Source organism: Moschus berezovskii, chromosome 17 (genome assembly GCF_049115385.1).
Source record: "Moschus berezovskii isolate FMDL1 chromosome 17, NW_MosBer_1.0, whole genome shotgun sequence".
Classification (NCBI taxonomy): Eukaryota; Metazoa; Chordata; class Mammalia; order Artiodactyla; family Moschidae; genus Moschus; species Moschus berezovskii.
Window position 1 is genome coordinate 57570186 of NC_142476.1, and position 16947 is coordinate 57587132.

Sequence of the window (16947 nt, forward strand, 5' to 3'; positions counted from 1 at the left end):
CTGAGCAACTGAACAACAACAAAATTAATATTCTAATGGGAAAAAAAATCCAACCTATTTTGTAAAAAAGAAATTTCCAAAAACATAAATTGACATTAGGAAAGCAAAAGTCTAGAGAGAAAACAGCATATAGGCAAACAAAACTAAGATAAGACAATTTAAAAGAAAAGTTATTATTTAATTAAAACATTAATAATTGAGAAGAATCTCTTTGGATTCATGATTTATTCATGTCTCTTTGATTGGATTCTAAAAGAATCAAAGAGGTTAAACTCTTGCTAATCATAGTGTTTATGAGTTTATATCTGAATGATGATTTCCCTTGGAAATATACTGGAAAGCAAGCAAGAATATAATTAGAATTATTCAACAGATGGGGAAGCAAAAGCATAGAGAAGCAGCAGGAATTCACTAAGAAACAGAGAGGACCAGAATGAGTCCCACATTTGTAGAAATTAAATTCCTCTTTTAATTTTACATGGTAATCATGTTCAATTCTAGCAGAGTATAAAGCACCCAGTGAGAACTCATTATTTGTTACTATAATTAAACTGACTTGAACCAGATTTGTAGTGTGTACCCAAATACGTCATTGTGAACAACATTCATGAATTTAGTAATAAACACTAACATAGACGATAAATGGTCGAAGACTATTCTATGCCCTTTATGCATATTAACTAATTTAATCTACACAACGACCTATGAGGTAGGTTCTGTTATCACCTTGATTTTGCTGACTAGAAAACTGAGGCACAGAGAGTTCAGCATCTAACTCAAAGTCACACAGCCAATAAGTGGATAAAAAGAAATATAAGCTATACTCCTGACTCTACAATCTGTCTACCATTGATAACTGCATATCACTCATTGTCTAGAGACAGATCTGACTTACACATTTCAAAACAACCTCCTGGATCATTAAACTTTCAAACATACTACTTCCTAAATTGAGCAAATACTGTTATATTTTTAAAATCATAGTTTTTCAAAATTAAACAATTGTGATACATCATCATGGTTCACTGTAGACCAGTAGCTAATTGATTTAATATAAAAAAATCTCTTTAAGAAAGCCCAGAGATAAATCCACGCACCTATGGACACCTTATCTTTGACAAAGGAGGCAAGAATATACAATGGAGAACAGACAATCTCTTTAACAAGTGGTGCTAGGAAAAGTGGTCAACCACCTGTAAAGAATGAAACTAGAATACTTTTTAACACCATACATAAAAATAAACTCAAAATGGATTAAAGATCTAAATGTAAGACCAGAAACTATAAAACTCCTAGAGGAAAACAAAGGCAAAACACTCTCTGACATAAATCACAGCAAGATCCTCTATGACCCAACTCCCAGAGTAACGGAAATAAAAGCAAAAATAAACAAACGGGGCCTAATTAAACTTAAAAGCTTTTGCACAATGAAAGAAACTATAAGCAAGGAGAAAAGACAGCCTTCAGAGTGGGAGAAAATAATAGCAAATGAAGCAACTGACAAAGAATTAATCTCAAAAATATACAAACAGCTCATGCAGCTCAATACCAGAAAAATAAATGACCCAATCAAAAAAGGGGCCAAAGAACTAAACAGACATTTCTCCAAAGAAGACATATACATGGCTAACAAACACATGAAAAGATGCCCAAACTCACTCATTATCAGAGAAATGCAAATCAAAACCACAATGAGGTACCATCTCATGCCGGTCAGAATGACTACTATCAAAAAGTCTACAAAGATTAAATGCTGGAGAGGGTACAGAGAAAAGGGAACCCTCTTACACTGTTGGTGGGAATGCAAACTAGTACAGCCACTATGGAGAACAGTGTGGAGATTCCTTAAAAAACTGGAAATAGAACTGCCATATGACACAGCAATCTCACTGCTGGGCATACGCACTGAGGAAACCAAAATTGGAAGAGACACATGTACCCCAATGTTCATCACAGCACTGTTTACAACAGCTAGGACATGGAAACAACCTAGATGTCCACCTGCAGACAAATGGATAAGAAGGTTGTGGTACATATACACAATAGAATATTACTCAGCTATTAAAAAGAACACATTTGAATCAGTTCTAACTCAGTTAAGTTCAGTTCAGTCACTCAGTTGTGTCCGACTCTTTGCGACCCCATGAACCGCAGCACGCCAGGCCCCCCTGTCCATCACCAACTCCCAGAGTCCACCCAAACACATGTCCATTGAGTCAGTGATGCCATCCAACCATCTCATCCTCTGTTGTCCCCGTCTCCTACTGCCCTCAATCTTTCCCAGCATCAGCGTCTTTTCAAATGAGTCATCTCTTCACATCAGGTGGCCAAAGTATTGGAGTTTCAGCTTCGACATCAGTCCTTCCAATGAACACCCAGGACTGATTTCCTTTAGGATGGACTGGTTGGATCTCCTTTCAGTCCAAGGGACTCTAATGAGTCTTCTCCAACACCACAGTTCAAAAGCATCAATTCTTCTGTGCTCAGCTTTCTTTATAGTCCAACTCTCACATCCGTAAATGACCACTGGAAAAACCAGAGCCTTGACTAGATGGACCTTTGTTGGCAAAGTAATGTCTCTGCTTTTTAATATGCTATCTAGGTTGGTCATAACTTTTTTTTCAAAGAGTAAGCGTCTTTTAATTTCATGACTGCAGTCACCATCTGCAGTGATTTTGGAGCCCAGAAAAATAAAATCAACCACTGTTTCCCCATCTGTTTGCCATGAAATGATGGGACCAGATGCCATGATCTTAGTTTTCTGAATGTTGAGCTTTAAGCCAACTTTAACTCTCCTCTTTCACTTTTATCCAGAGGCTCTTTAGTTCTTCTTCACTTTCTGCCATAAGGGTAGTGTCATCTGCATATCTGAGGTTATTGATACTTCTCCTGGCAATCTTGATTCCAGCTTGTGCTTCTTCCAGCCCAGCGTTTCTCATGATGTACTCTGCATATAAGTTAAATAAGCAGGGTGACAATATACAGCCTTGATGTACTCCTTTGGGGAAGACCCTTGAGAGTCCCTTGGACTGCAAGGAGATCCAACCAGTCCGTCCTAAAGGAAATCAGTCCTGAATATTCATTGGAAGGACTGCTGTTGAAGCTGAAAGTTCAATCCTTTGGCCACCTGATGCAAAGAACTGACTCATTGGAAAAGACCCTGATGCCGGGAAAGTTTGAAGGTGGGAGGAGAAGGGGACGACAGAGGATGAGATAGTTGGATGGCATCACCCACTCAATGGACATAAGTTTGAGTAAACTCCAGGAGTTGGTGATGGACAGGGAGGCCTGGCATGCTGGAGTTCATGGGGTTGCAAAGAATCAGACATGACTGAGCAGCTGAACTGAATGAGGTAGATGAAACTGAAGCCTGTTATACAGAACAAAGTAAGTCAGAAAGTAAAAAACCAATACAGTATATCGACGCATATATATTGGAATTTAGAAAGATGGTAATGACGACCCTATATGTGAGACAGTAAAAGAGACACAGATATAAAGAATAGACTTTTGGACTCTGTGGGAGAAGGCGAGGGTGGGATAATTTGAGAATAGCATTAAAACATGTATATTGTAATATGTAAAACAGATGACCAGTCCAAGTTCGATGCATGAAACAGGGCACTCGAAGCCAGTGCACTGGGACAACCCCGAGGGATGGGATGGGGAGGGAGGTGGGAAGGGGGTTCGGGATGGGGGTCACACTTACACCCATGGCTGATTCTTGTCAATGTACAGCAAAAACCACCACAATATTGTAAAGTAATTAGCCTTCTATTAAAATAAATTAATTTTTAAAAAAAGAATAAAAGGGGGAAAAAGATTCAGTCATAGCTCATTAATTAGTTTTTTGGTTTCTTCCAGCAAACTCAGAGAATAGGATTCTTTTGATCAATGAATTTGGTAGCTCTACTAATAAGCCTTTGCCAAATCATGTTTTCTGACTTTTCCTAAACAGTCTTGATTTCAAAAAATCCATCATTTTATCCCATAAATTAGCAATCAAGTTGTCCTAGAAATTCAATATTTCAGTGTCTAAACTCATCATCTAGACAGAAAGAAACAAAACCCTTAGCTCAACCATGTATTTTGATTAAATATGAAAATATAATTTTCATGGAACTGTAGACCACACTAGCCCTTAACATGACTGTGATGCAGAGCAAGGTCACTGCCCAGTTTCTTTTAGCACAGAAGGAAACAACCTCCAAAAGATTAACAATACCCAGTGCAAGGTAGAAAAGACAAAATGAGTTTTTCAGAGTGGGAATTAAACTAGCAACCCTCTGGTGACACAGATTAAAATGCATTTTTAATGAGTTCTGTTTCTAGGCAAATGAAAAAAAACAGATAGGCTTTCATCATTCTGTTAGTAATGACCATAGCTCACTTTTGGGCTTCCCAGGTGGTGCTAGTGATAAAGAACCTGCCTGCCACTTCAGAAGATGTAAGAGACATGGGTTCAATCCCTGGGTCAGGAAGATTCCCCTGGAGGAAAGCACCGCAACCCACTCCAGTATTCTTACCTGGAGAATCCCATGGACAGAGGAGCCTCGGGGGGCTACTGTCCACAGGGCAAACAGCTGGACACAGCTGAAGTGACTTAGAACACACACATAGCTCACTCTTGTGAAATGGCATCCAGAGATGACACAGACATCCAGAGAACACACAGATGCCATGTGCCATGTTTATCTGTGTCCCTTTTCTGCTGAACTGGGGCCTGCCTGCCACTGGCTATACCATTCCTTGGTGTATTTTGCTTATAGCTGCAGGATGATAAGTAGATGGGCTCTACTCATTTCAATTATAGTTCCTACTTATCTAGTTACCATTTATGGTTCCCACTTAGGAATTTTCAGACTCTGTTGGTTTAGAAGTAAATACTGTGTTCCTTGAAATAAGAATATTTTCTTTTAAAAATATATTATGGAAAAAAGTTTCAAAACTGAGCCAATTTTCATGATACTGGATCATCTTAAAAAATTTTCGTTAGTTCACTTGAGTAATTAAGGGGTGGATTTCTTTTTCTTAGCTCAATAAGAAATTGTCTTCTGTGTGCAGTAAGCCAATCAATAACTATATCCCAGTAATTATGAGGGCATGGTAAAACTAAAAGGTCCAGAGCTTAGCCACCTCAAATTGGAAATGTTGGGTAAAATCTTGAATTTTCTATTTCCATTTGAAAGATAACATCAGGTAGAATTTAAATCAAATGGTCTTTCAGTCAGTACCTTCCTTTGCAGAAATGGTAAAACTTGATGGCCTGGAAAGAACAGGATACGGGTCCTTTAAGAACACCTGAAAAGAAAAAGCTGGCAGCAAGGACCTTTCTTTTTTCCATTTCTGATCTCTGTACAATTACCCCTATGGTGTGGTGAGAGGGTAGGAAGGAGTGAGCCAGGCTCTAAAAATAATCTCTGAAAGCCCAAGGCACGTGGTATTTGGACAAGTTCTTCTGGGCCTTTGTATCCTAAGTCCTTCTGTGAACACGGCTCTAGGACTTGAGGGTCAGATGAGGGGAGATAGAAAATAAAGCAGACTGGGCAGCAAGCACTCTATACCAAGCAAGAAAAGCTTGCCCTTTCTTTAAAGACCACAGTCCATGCCTGGTGTTTGACCAGTGGCAGTCACTTGGCCCCAGTGGACCAGAGGGAGAGGAGAAAAGCCACTGTCTTGTTGCCGTAGTGAGGCAGGAGATAGATGAGAGCCAAGTTAGGTATTTACAATTGGCCCCCTATTTACATTTCATGGGGAAGGAAAAAGGTGGGCTTCAGGCTGGACACTTAGAACTAGCTTCCTGTCTGCATTTCCTGAGACAAGAGATAGGTGGGTTCCAGGTTAGGCATTTACGATCACCCTCCTATTTATTCTCCAAAACAGAAATAACAACAGGAATAGGGTAAATAGCCAGGCTTCGTCTCCTGTGGACACCTGAAGATAACAGTCATGGCAACCACAAAGAGGTACTAAACTCTGTTTAAGAAAAGGATCAGGACATGGTTTATTTTTTGTCCTTGGGGCAAGGGAGATACTACATGTGCACAGAAGGACTTCTTGGGGGTCAAAAGGCAGGGGACGGCCATCAGGCCATACATCTTGCGATTTTCCCTCCCAGACACCTTGAGCTGGACTCCAACTTGGCAGAGGGGTACATGCACATCTTGGGGAGGGTCGTGAAACAAATTAATCAGAGGCACAAAACAAGATGATGGCCAGAGGGTGGACAAAAACCCAGCAAGAGTAGACAAAGTGCCCCCTTACAAAGGATTTAAATTTTCCAAAGGCGCAACTGTCTTCCAGAGTTCTCCCCCGCTTCTTTCCGTGCTGTACTCTGATTTTCTCTTATCCTTCCACCTCCTTGTCAGAATTTTCTTTTCAAGACAGGTAAGGACTGGGGATTTAGGCTCCAGCTGCTGGCCTTCGTGGTCCAGTGGATAGGAATTCCGGTTTACACCTGGGTGACCAGGGATCCATTCTCAGTCAGGGAACTAAGATCTCACTTCCAGCTACTGCTCACTGCTGCATGCGTCCACAGTAGGAACCCTGTGAACACTGCTGTCGACCTCCCCCCTTTCTCCTGTTCACCACCTCTCACAGGGCATGGTACTCAGGGCCAGGAGCAGGCAGGAGCAGGGAGAGTTGTTCATGCAATCAGTCTCACGTTCTGCTTGAATCCATTTAATTTCCAAAGCAGGTAAAGCCCCTCATGTCTGCAAATGCAGCCTTCTCCTCGTAAAGGGGCAAAGTGAAATTAGCTCAAAACTCTGCAGAAAACCAGCTGGTGTTAAACTGTAAAGGAACCTGGGGCTGTTAGAGGAATGAGAGGCAGGCAAGAGGCATCTCTGGTGGGAGTAGAGTGATTCCATTGGAAGACACCAGTTCACACCCAGGGTCTCCTCCCAAAGGTTTGCTGGGTGAGCTCAATAATAACCAGGTGTTACTGTTATTGTTCTTTAGTCACTCCGTCATGTCTGACTCTTTGAGACCCCATGGACTGCAACTGGCCAGGCTCCTCTGTCCATGGAATTCTCCAGGCAAGAATACTGGAGTGAGTCGCCATTTTCTTCTTCAGGGGATCTTTCTGATCTAGGGATCAAACCCACGTTTCCTGTATTGGCAGGTGGGTTCTTTACCACTGAGCCACTGGGGAAGCCCTTACTTAATATTTACTACTTAACAAATATTTACTGAACACTTAGTATGCATCAAGCACCATGCTAGGCATTGTTAAGCAAAACAGACTGGGAGCCTCACTCATCCATTTCATCACTGCCCTGTGAGCAGTACTGAATACTAACCATAATGTAACTTTACGAGCCATGACACAGAAAGGCCATGGCATTCTCTAATGACCCATCTTCTCCCAGAGTCTGAACACTGAAAGGGTTTGCTGGGCTCACAGAACAAGAGGTTGGAATGATGTCATTCAACTCTTTTCCAAGGTTTGCGAGCATACAAACCACCTGGGAATTTGGCTGCCGACAGTTCCTTCCATTCCTGTATGTGCATACTCCTCCTGGGGTCTCTTGTCCCTCCAGTGATCGTGGCCTGACCATGTGACTGTTTTGGACTAAGAGAATGTAGTAAAGTTCTGGGAGCCCAAGCATTAAGAGGTCTTATAGTTTTCATTTGCACTCTCCTGGGATCCAACTGCCCTATAAAAACCTTGGTTTAGATAACTGAATGATGAGTGTCCACATGTAGAGAATGAGCCTGTCTGGCCCTCAGTCAGCCCAGGCTCAGCTGCCCTCCTACCTCCACACAATGGTGTAAGTAATCCCAGCCAGCACTCCTGGAGCCAAAGAACTGTCAGCCAACTCATAGAATTATAGGAAATAATAATGAGCAAGTTTTGGAGTTGTTTGTGAAACCATAATAGAAAATTAAATAGAAACTACTGCTGGGAAAACTTAAAGCCTGTGGCATTGGCTATGGGACAGGGTGGTGGGATGGATTGGAATCTCATTCTGTTACTCAAGGCTGGAAGAACAGGAAAGAAATTGCTTTCGAGTCCTTAAGAAAGTAATGGTACAAAGTTTGACAATGCTACTGCCTGCTGTAAAATAGGAAACAGAAAATGTGATGAATGGGTTTGGAGATCCAGTTAAGGTGACTGTTCAGGCAGGTTATCAAAGCTGTGGTGGTACATGATAAGAAGGAACTAGTTTGTTTTCAAGAAGAACTTTGAGAGAAATGCAGAAAATCCGGGACAGTGTCTCAATTTAGCAAAACATTCTCAAAGTGAGAAATGGCCTCAGGGTAAAGAGCAAATCAAAGTAGCGTCTGTAAGAGTCCTTGTTGAGTCCTCTGATGGATTAAAAGTGGGAGGTGACAGACCATCTCAGACAAAAGGACTCCTGGAAGTGAGAAGAGTGAGGTTCTGAAGAATCTTGAATCACTATCCGCAGTAGAAAAAGACCCACCTGTGAGTTATTAGCCTTTTGCTAATAGAGTGCTTTATCACTGAATACATAGAAGGTCTACAAAAGTTTTTAAGGGGTTGTTCCATTTTGGACTACTTAAAAAGGGACATAGATGGTTTAAGATAAAAAGAGGTCTCTTGGGCCTCAGATTTCTACTGGCAGAAAGTCAACTAAGAAAATAAGTCTGAAGCAAACACAGAGCTATTTCTTATAAAAAAGAAAGAAAAGCATAGCAGGTGGAGCAATGAGTTTCTGAGAACAGTAGATTAGGAAAGCACTCCTAGGAAGCAGAACTAGGTCCCAATCTACAAACATTCCCTGTTCTCCAATTTTGGAAAACTGGTGATGTGTCAGGCTGACTTTCAAAACTGCTGTGGACTCACGGGGCTTCTCAGGTGGGGCTCCTGCCAATGCAGGAGACGTAAGCGATGAGGGTTTGATCCCTGGGTTGGGAAGACCCCTTGAAGGAGGGCATGGCAACCCACTTCAGTATCCTTGTTTGGAGAATCCCATGGACAGAGGAACCTGACGGGCTACAGTCCATAGGATTGCAAAGATTTGGACATGACTGAATCAACTTAGCACATATGCATGTGGACTCATGACTAATTTAAGTTTAGGTCAATGGTCATACACTTGATAGCTCACTGCTATCAAGGCTGTACCGACATAAAGGAAAACACCCGGACGATTACCAGGATTATTTTCATATCTCCAGGGTAGCATTTCATTCAGAAATCATTTCAATCATCTAGTCAGTTTTCTAAAGGTTGTTCCCATAACTAGTAAACTTCTTTTTCCTATTCACCCAAATATGACAGTCAAGAATCTACAGCTATACTGGAAAGTATGTCTCCACTATTTAAAAAGTTGGCTCTGTGCCACAAAGACAAATTAAGACACCAGTGAACCAAATAAATGCCTCAGCAAGCAGTTACAGAATTACAACTGAAAACATGCAGGTTGTGCAAAGTAGAATTCTGCAGTGTGCCATCAACAGACACCACAATGGCAAGACAGCCCTGAAGTTGTCTGATACAGCATAAAGAGCCTCTTTGCAAAGATGAGATGTGATTTTGCCCCTGAAAACCTGGCTTTCTAGTAGAAACTGAGCAACTGTTGATTAACAATGGCACATACATATAAATGTAATAATGAACATGAACTATGGGTATAGATAGAAAAAATGAACTTGAACTGGAGGAGTGGAAGCAAGAATACTGCAGGGTATCAAATGCACAAAAGTCAAATCATCACACACATTAGAGGATGCAGCTTACCTGACATGCTGATGGATGACTGTGGTTGAGATCCCAATGGGAAGACACTATGTCAACAGACTTTTTGGCCATGCTGAGTAAATTCATCCAGCCTTGGAAAAGTGATAAGTGAAATGGTGCATTTTCTGAATAGTTAAGGCCTTCAGGAATATTTTCCACCAGGGCAATTCTTAGAAAAGATTTTGAAAAACAAACAAACAAAATCTAGTCAAATTTGAAGCCACAGATCTTTACACATACATACAGAGACATCTAAAAAATATTCTTTACTCTTTCTGAAAGTATATGTTCCTCATAATTTACATTTTTCATCAAAGGACTTTAATATTTCCCCTATACTAATATACTGTGTTCTGAGTTTATGCTCTGTTTCTCCCCAGTTAGCACTCATATTTCAGAAAATCATGATATATATCCCTAATGTCCAGTGTCCAACTAGCCTTGAGAAAAAATCCAGAGTATCCTACACAAGCATCTTCCTCTAGTAATATTTCTTTGATCCCCTTACAGTAATGAAATTTTTAAAAAAGATACTACTTCTCTGAGCTACTTAAGACCATAAATTAATTTTGCATATCTCTAGTTTCTAGTATAATGTTGAGCATATAATAGAAGTAGTTCAGAAACAAAAACATTGTTAGGCTTATTACTACTAGAAAATAAAAATAGTAAATGCTATTACTATTGCTTAGAACCTCTGTTAATGCTTTGCAGCCTAAGACATAAAATGATACTAAGAAGGAAATTTTAAAACTTGCCTGTTGCAGGGATTTATTAAAGTTGGAGATAGGGAATGTATAAAATAATAGCAATAACCAAACCCTAAATAAACTACTGGGGCTTCCCTGGTGGCTCAGTGGTAAAGAATCTGCTTGCCGATGCAGAAGAAGGAGTTCGATCCCTGGGTGTGGAAGATCCCCTGGAGAAGGAAATGGCAACCCACTACAGTGTTCTTGCTTGGAAAATGCCATGGACAGAGGAGACTGGTGGGCTACAGTCCCTGGAATCACAAAGAGTCACCCACAATTGAGTGACTGAGCACTACAACCATTGCAGAATGGACTTTCAGAGACTAAACAACAACAAATAAACTACAACCAGTAATATCCGAATAAATGTGCCTTCTCTTTTTATATCACTACTTTCGCATTTATTGACAACATGTACACTATGGCTTCCCTTGGTGCTGTGTGGTTTTCACTTCTGAGTTAGCCCAGGTGACACATAACATTTTAATAAAGGGATGAACAATTTTTTTTCCAGTTTAAGAAATGTAAATTCTCCTGCAACTCTTAATGGGAAGCTCCAAACTCTTATGAAGATATATGTCAGCCCTTCCAGAACAAAGATCTTTTTTATTCAAAGCTAGGTATCCCTAGAGCTGGATACATAATTAGGGTTCAAGAAATACTTATAGAATGAATTTCAGCTTCCAATATAGAATCCAAAACTTCTCAATAAAACTGTTAACTGTGTCTCTTAATAAGACTTATTCCATTTAGCCAGTTTTAGAAACAAAAACAATACTCATGGTAAAATGTCTATGTATTTGATGAATATCAAGCCCTAATAAGCTTTGGGTATATGGCTTGCAGACATCCACAAATTTAGGGTCAAATCACCCAACCACTACCCACAATTGAATTAAAAATTTTTGGAGCCCTTAGGAGCACAGAACAAGCAAACCACTCACTGTACACAACACAGAAAGGACTACAACAAAACTCTCTAGTTCTCTGGAATTTATAATCCAGTGAAAGAGCTTGTCTTGTATGTAATGACTTAAACAGGAAGTAGGCTTTAAGAAATGGCAAAACAAGAGTAAGGATTAATTAGATGGATAATGCACCATCTAAAGTTCCACTGGAGCATGAGAAGAAAGGAAAAAATAATTAAGTTAGGAGCATCTGGAACTGAAGAAAGTGGGACTTGAGTTTGCAAAGATAGAATTATTTTTATAGGTGAGCTGGAAGAGAAAGATATTCTAGGAAGAAGGCGGAACTTTTAAAACATGGTGCATTTGGATACTTGAGGGTCAGGTGGCCAAGGGGAGTGTGAGGTGGAAGAGTTGTGGCAGGGGCTTGCCACGGTGGAGAAGACTGGAAGTGTCTATAGCGATTACACTGTAGAGGCTGTGAACCAAGAAGAGAAGCTTGGACTTAATTGTGATGCTTTTGAGAGTGACCAAGTACATTTTAGGGGTCTAACCCTGACAGCACACTTGTATACCATTGAAATAAGATGATAATCAGTAAACGGTCCATTGAAACTGACAAGGAACATGACTGAGAGAGATTATCAAGGCGAAAAAGAAGAGAGAACTAGCTCCTGACTTACTGTGGGAGGAATGCCTACATTTTTCTGGTTAGTAGGGTGTGAAACGGATGAGAAGATTCAGAAGTGACCAAAAGAGCCAGGAAGACAAGAGAGGTCCAAGAGAATGCAGTGTTCAGGAAGCCAAAGTGAGAGGGCCAACAAGGTGGAGATGGGATATTTTCACCCACACCAAAGCCTTTGAAGGCAAGATGTTGAAGTTGGATATTTTAATTCTATCCACACTTAAAGTCCAATTATCTATATTAACAGCAGCTAGACATAGCATGAAGAAATGATCCCAGTTAATCAGCAATTTCAGTCCCCGCCACAACTAAGGAATATATTTTAAAATCAAACAAAAAAAGAATCCTAATAAACAAAATAAAAATAGAACATCATTTAACAAATAGAACTAAATAGTTTCAATTTTACTTCAACATAAAAGTCATGCTGAGAAAGACAAAGAAAAGAGTCAAGAAGCCCTGATAAACCAAACATACAAAACAATGGATACAGAGTAACTGTGCAGTTGTAAGTGGTTCTGCACCACCCCTCACTTCATACCACAGGTTTGAAGTTTCTGGCAGGCATACAATATGGATTCCCAATTTCTTTTAGAAATCTTTAGACCAGATATTCTTAATCTTGGGTGCATGAATAGAATTTAGGGTGACCTGTGAGTTTGATCTTTATTTTCCTTCATCTCTAACTGAAATTTAACATTCCCCTCAATTACAGACATAAGCAAAAAATGACAGGAACATTAAAAGAACCTGTGATTCTGTTATCATGAAAAATTTTCATACCATGGTACAATTACTACTACTGATATCTCCAAGTATTAATATTTATCACTACTCTGAAATTATGGGAATCATCAGATCTTATTATTTCTTGAATAAGTAGTATAGAATATACATTACTATACCACATTTTTTTTTTTCATGATACAGGACGCTTGGGGCTGGTGTACTGGGATGAACCGGAGGGATGGGATGGGGAACATATGTATACCCGGGGCAGATTCATGCTAATGTATGGCAAAACCAATACAATAATGTAAAGTAATTTGCCTCCAATTAAAATAAATAAATTAAAAAATATATATTTTGGATAAATTTATTTTAATGTTATTGGTTTTTTTTGGAATCTTATGTATTTCAATTTATGCATTTAAAACATTATTCATGAAAGGAGTCCATTGGCTTCAGCAGACTACTAATAGTGTCTATGGAACAAAAAAGTTAAGAAGTACTCATCAGATAGATAATATATCATCTATTCCTTTTTTTCCTACTTCAAACACATTCTTAGAAGTTTTTTTCCCCATTATTGAAGGCTTAGAAGTAGATAAGATTATCAAGAGAGATTTTTAAGAGATGGGAACTGGGTCAAAGCCTAATATGGAAAACATCTAATCAGATCTAGCTAAGATCATGACATCTAGCTAAGATCATGGCATCCGGTCCCATCACTGCATGGCAAAAAGATGGGGAAAAAATTGGAAACAGAGATAGATTTTATTTTCTTGAGCTCCAAAATAGCTGTGGATGGTGACTGCAGCCACAAAATTAAAAGACACTTGCCTCTTGGAAGAAAAGTTATGACAAACCTAGACAGTGTATTAAAAAGCAGAGACATCACTTTACCAACAAAGGTCCGTATAGTCAAACCTATGGTTTATCCAATAGTCACATACAGATGTGAGAGTTGGATCATGAAGAAGCACTGAAGAATTGATTCTTTCAAACTGTGGTGCTGGAGAAGACTCTTGAGAGTCCCTTAGACAGTAAGGAGATCAAATCAGTCAACCCTAATGGAAATAAGCCTGAATATTCATTGGAAGGACTGATGCTGAAGCTGAAGCTCCAATTCTTTAGCCACCTGATGTGCAGGGCTGACTCATTGGGAAAGACCTTAATGTTGGGAAAGACTGAAAGGCAGGAGAAGGTGACAACAGAAGATGAGATGTTTGGATGGCATCACTGACTCAATGGACACGAGTCTGAGCAAACTTCAAGAGATAGTGAGGAAAAAGAAGCCTGGCGTGCTGCAGTCCATGGGATCGCGAAGAGTCAGACATGACTGAGCAACTAAAGAACAACGAATCACATCTAGAGAACATCTAGAAAACATCCAGAGATAGTCGGGCAGGTGAAGAAGACAAGAAATTATTGGAAAGACTGGAAAAGAAGAGTTAAATTTCCTGGAAGTCAAAGAAGATCAAATTTATTATTATTATTTGTTTTTTACTAAATAGAAAAGTAAATCATGGATTTATACTAAATATAAAAATAAAGACACCACCAAAGGTCTGGAGACCACACCTATGTTTGATAATGAACTCTGGGAAAACTCTGCTCACCTCACTTTCCTCCTCTCTCATTTTATCTGGAGAACTTGACTGTTCCTTCTGTAACTCAGCACTTGTTTCCCATACGCTGCTAGAAAAGGTCTTTAGAAATCAGCCTTGAAATGACTGGACTTACTTTTGTGACCTATCATTGTATTTCCTTTAACAACCAACAGCTAGTTGCTCTACAGGGGTCTGAATCGAAATAACATACACACAGAGCTCAGTTCCATGGATAGCAGCCCTGTTATATACTCTTCTTTCTCAAGCAAGGGAAAAAAGTGGACAGAAATTGTCAAAACTCACCTTTGGGCAAATCCCTGGAATTCCTGCATGCCTTCTCTAAGTGAATTATGCCCAAAGGCATGGCACTATTTCTGACAACTAATAACAGGGAAAAAGTTGAATATACAGAGACACAGACAGCAAAAATATTTTTTATGCCTCTTTAGATGGTACTGGGATTCCCATCTCTTTCAGAATGTTCCACAGTTTATTGTGATCCACACAGTCAAAGGCTTTGGCATAGTCAATGAAGCAGAAATAGATGTTTTTCTGAAACTCTCTTGCTTTCTCCATGATCCAGCGGATGTTGGCAATTTGATCTCTGGTGCCTCTGCCTTTTCTAAAACCTGCTTGAACATCTGGGAGTTCACGGTTTACATACTGCTGAAGCCTGGCTTGGAGAATTTTGAGCATGACTTTGCTAGCGTGTGAGATGAGGGCAATTGTCCGGTAGTTTGAGCATTCTTTGGCATTGCCTTTCTTTGGGATTGGAATGAAGACTGACCTCTTCCAGTCCTGTGGCCACTGCTGAGTTTTCCAAATCTGCTGGCATATTGAGTGCAGCACTTTCACAGCATCATCTTTCAAGACTTGTAATAGCTCAACTGGAATTCCATCACCTCCACTAGCTTTGTTAGTAGTGATCCTTTCTAAGGCCCACTTGACTTCACATTCCAAGATGTCTGGCTCTAGGTCAGTGATCACGTTATCGTGACTATCTTGGTCGGGAAGATCTTTTTTGTACAGTTCTTCTGTGTATTCTCGCTACCTCTTCTTAATATCTTCTGCTTCTGTTAGGTCCATACCATTTCTGTCCTTTATCGAGCCCATCTTTGCATGAAATGTTCCCTTGGAATCTCTAATTTTCTTGAAGAGGTCTCTTGTTTTTCCTATTCTGTTGTTTTCCTCTATTTCTTTGCATTGATCACTGAGGAAGTCTTTCTTATCTCTCCTTGCTATTCTTTGGAACTCTGCATTCAGATGCTTATATCTTTCCTTTTCTCCTTTGCTTTTCGCTTCTCTTCTTTTCACAGCTATTTGTAAGGCCTTCTCAGACAGCCATTTTGCTCTTTTGCATTTCTTTTCCATGGGGATGGTCTTGTTCCCTGTCTCCTGTACAATGTCACGAACCTCCGTCCAGAGTTCATCAGGCACTCTATCTATCAGATCTAGTCCCTTAAATCTATTTCTCACTTCCACTGTATAATCATAAGGGATCTGATTGAGGTCATATCTGAATGGTCTAGTGGTTTTCCCTACTTTCTTCAATTTAAGTCTGAACTTCGCAATAAGGAGTTCATGATCTGAGCCACAGTCAGCTCCTGGTCTTGATTTTGCTTGAGAAACCTGTATGCAGGTCAGGAAGCAACAGTTAGAACTGGACATGGAACAACAGACTGGTTCCAAATAGGAAAAGGTGTACGTCAAGGTTGTATATCGTCACCTTGCTTATTTAACTTATATGCAGAGTACATCATGAGGAACGCTGGGCTGGAAGAAGCACAAGCTGGAATCAAGATTGCTGGGAGAAATATCAATAACCTCAGATATGCAGATGACACTACCCTTATGGCAGAAAGTGAAGAGGAACTCAAAAGCCTCTTGATGAAAGTGAAAGAGGAGAGTGAAAAGGTTGGTTTGAAGCTCAACATTCAGAAAACAAAGATCATGGCATCTGGTCCCATCACTTCATGGGAAATAGATGGAAAAACTGTGGAAACAGTGTCAGACTTTGTTTTTTTGGGCTCCAAAATCACTGCAGATGCTGATTGCAGCCATGAAATTAAAAGACGCTTGCTCCTTGGAAGGAAAGTTATGACCAACCTTGATAGTATATTAAAAAGCAGAGACATTACTTTGCCAACCGAGGTCCGTCTAGTCAAGGCTATGGTTTTTCCCGTGGTCATGTATGGTTGTGAGAGTTGGACTGTGAAGAAGGCTGATCGCCGAAGAATCGATGCTTTTGAACTGTGGTGTTGGAGAAGACTCTTGAGAGTCCCTTGGACTGCAAGGAGATCCAACCAGTCCATTCTAAAGGAGATCAATCCTGGATGTTCATTGGAGGGACTGATGCTAAAGCTGAAACTGCAATACTTTGGCCACCTCATGTGACGAGTTGACTCACTGGAAAAGACTCTGATGCTGGGAAAGGTTGGGGGCGGGAGGAGAAGGGGACGACGGAGAATGAGATGGCTGGATGGCATCACCGACTCTGTGGACATGAGTTTGAGTGTACTCCGGGAGTTGGTGATGGACAGGGAGGCCTGGTGTGCTGTGATTCATGGGG

The 16947-nt window shown here is 40.2% G+C and overlaps 1 protein-coding gene across 1 annotated transcript in view; it reads right to left on the minus strand.

Moving 5' to 3' along the window:
* Positions 1 to 16947, minus strand: part of PLD5 (phospholipase D family member 5) — a 418022-nt gene that overhangs the window by 148801 nt on the left and 252274 nt on the right. The window contains 1 exon segment of the mRNA XM_088845062.1: positions 9707 to 9875. Coding sequence (XP_088701188.1) covers positions 9707 to 9875 — 169 coding nt within the window.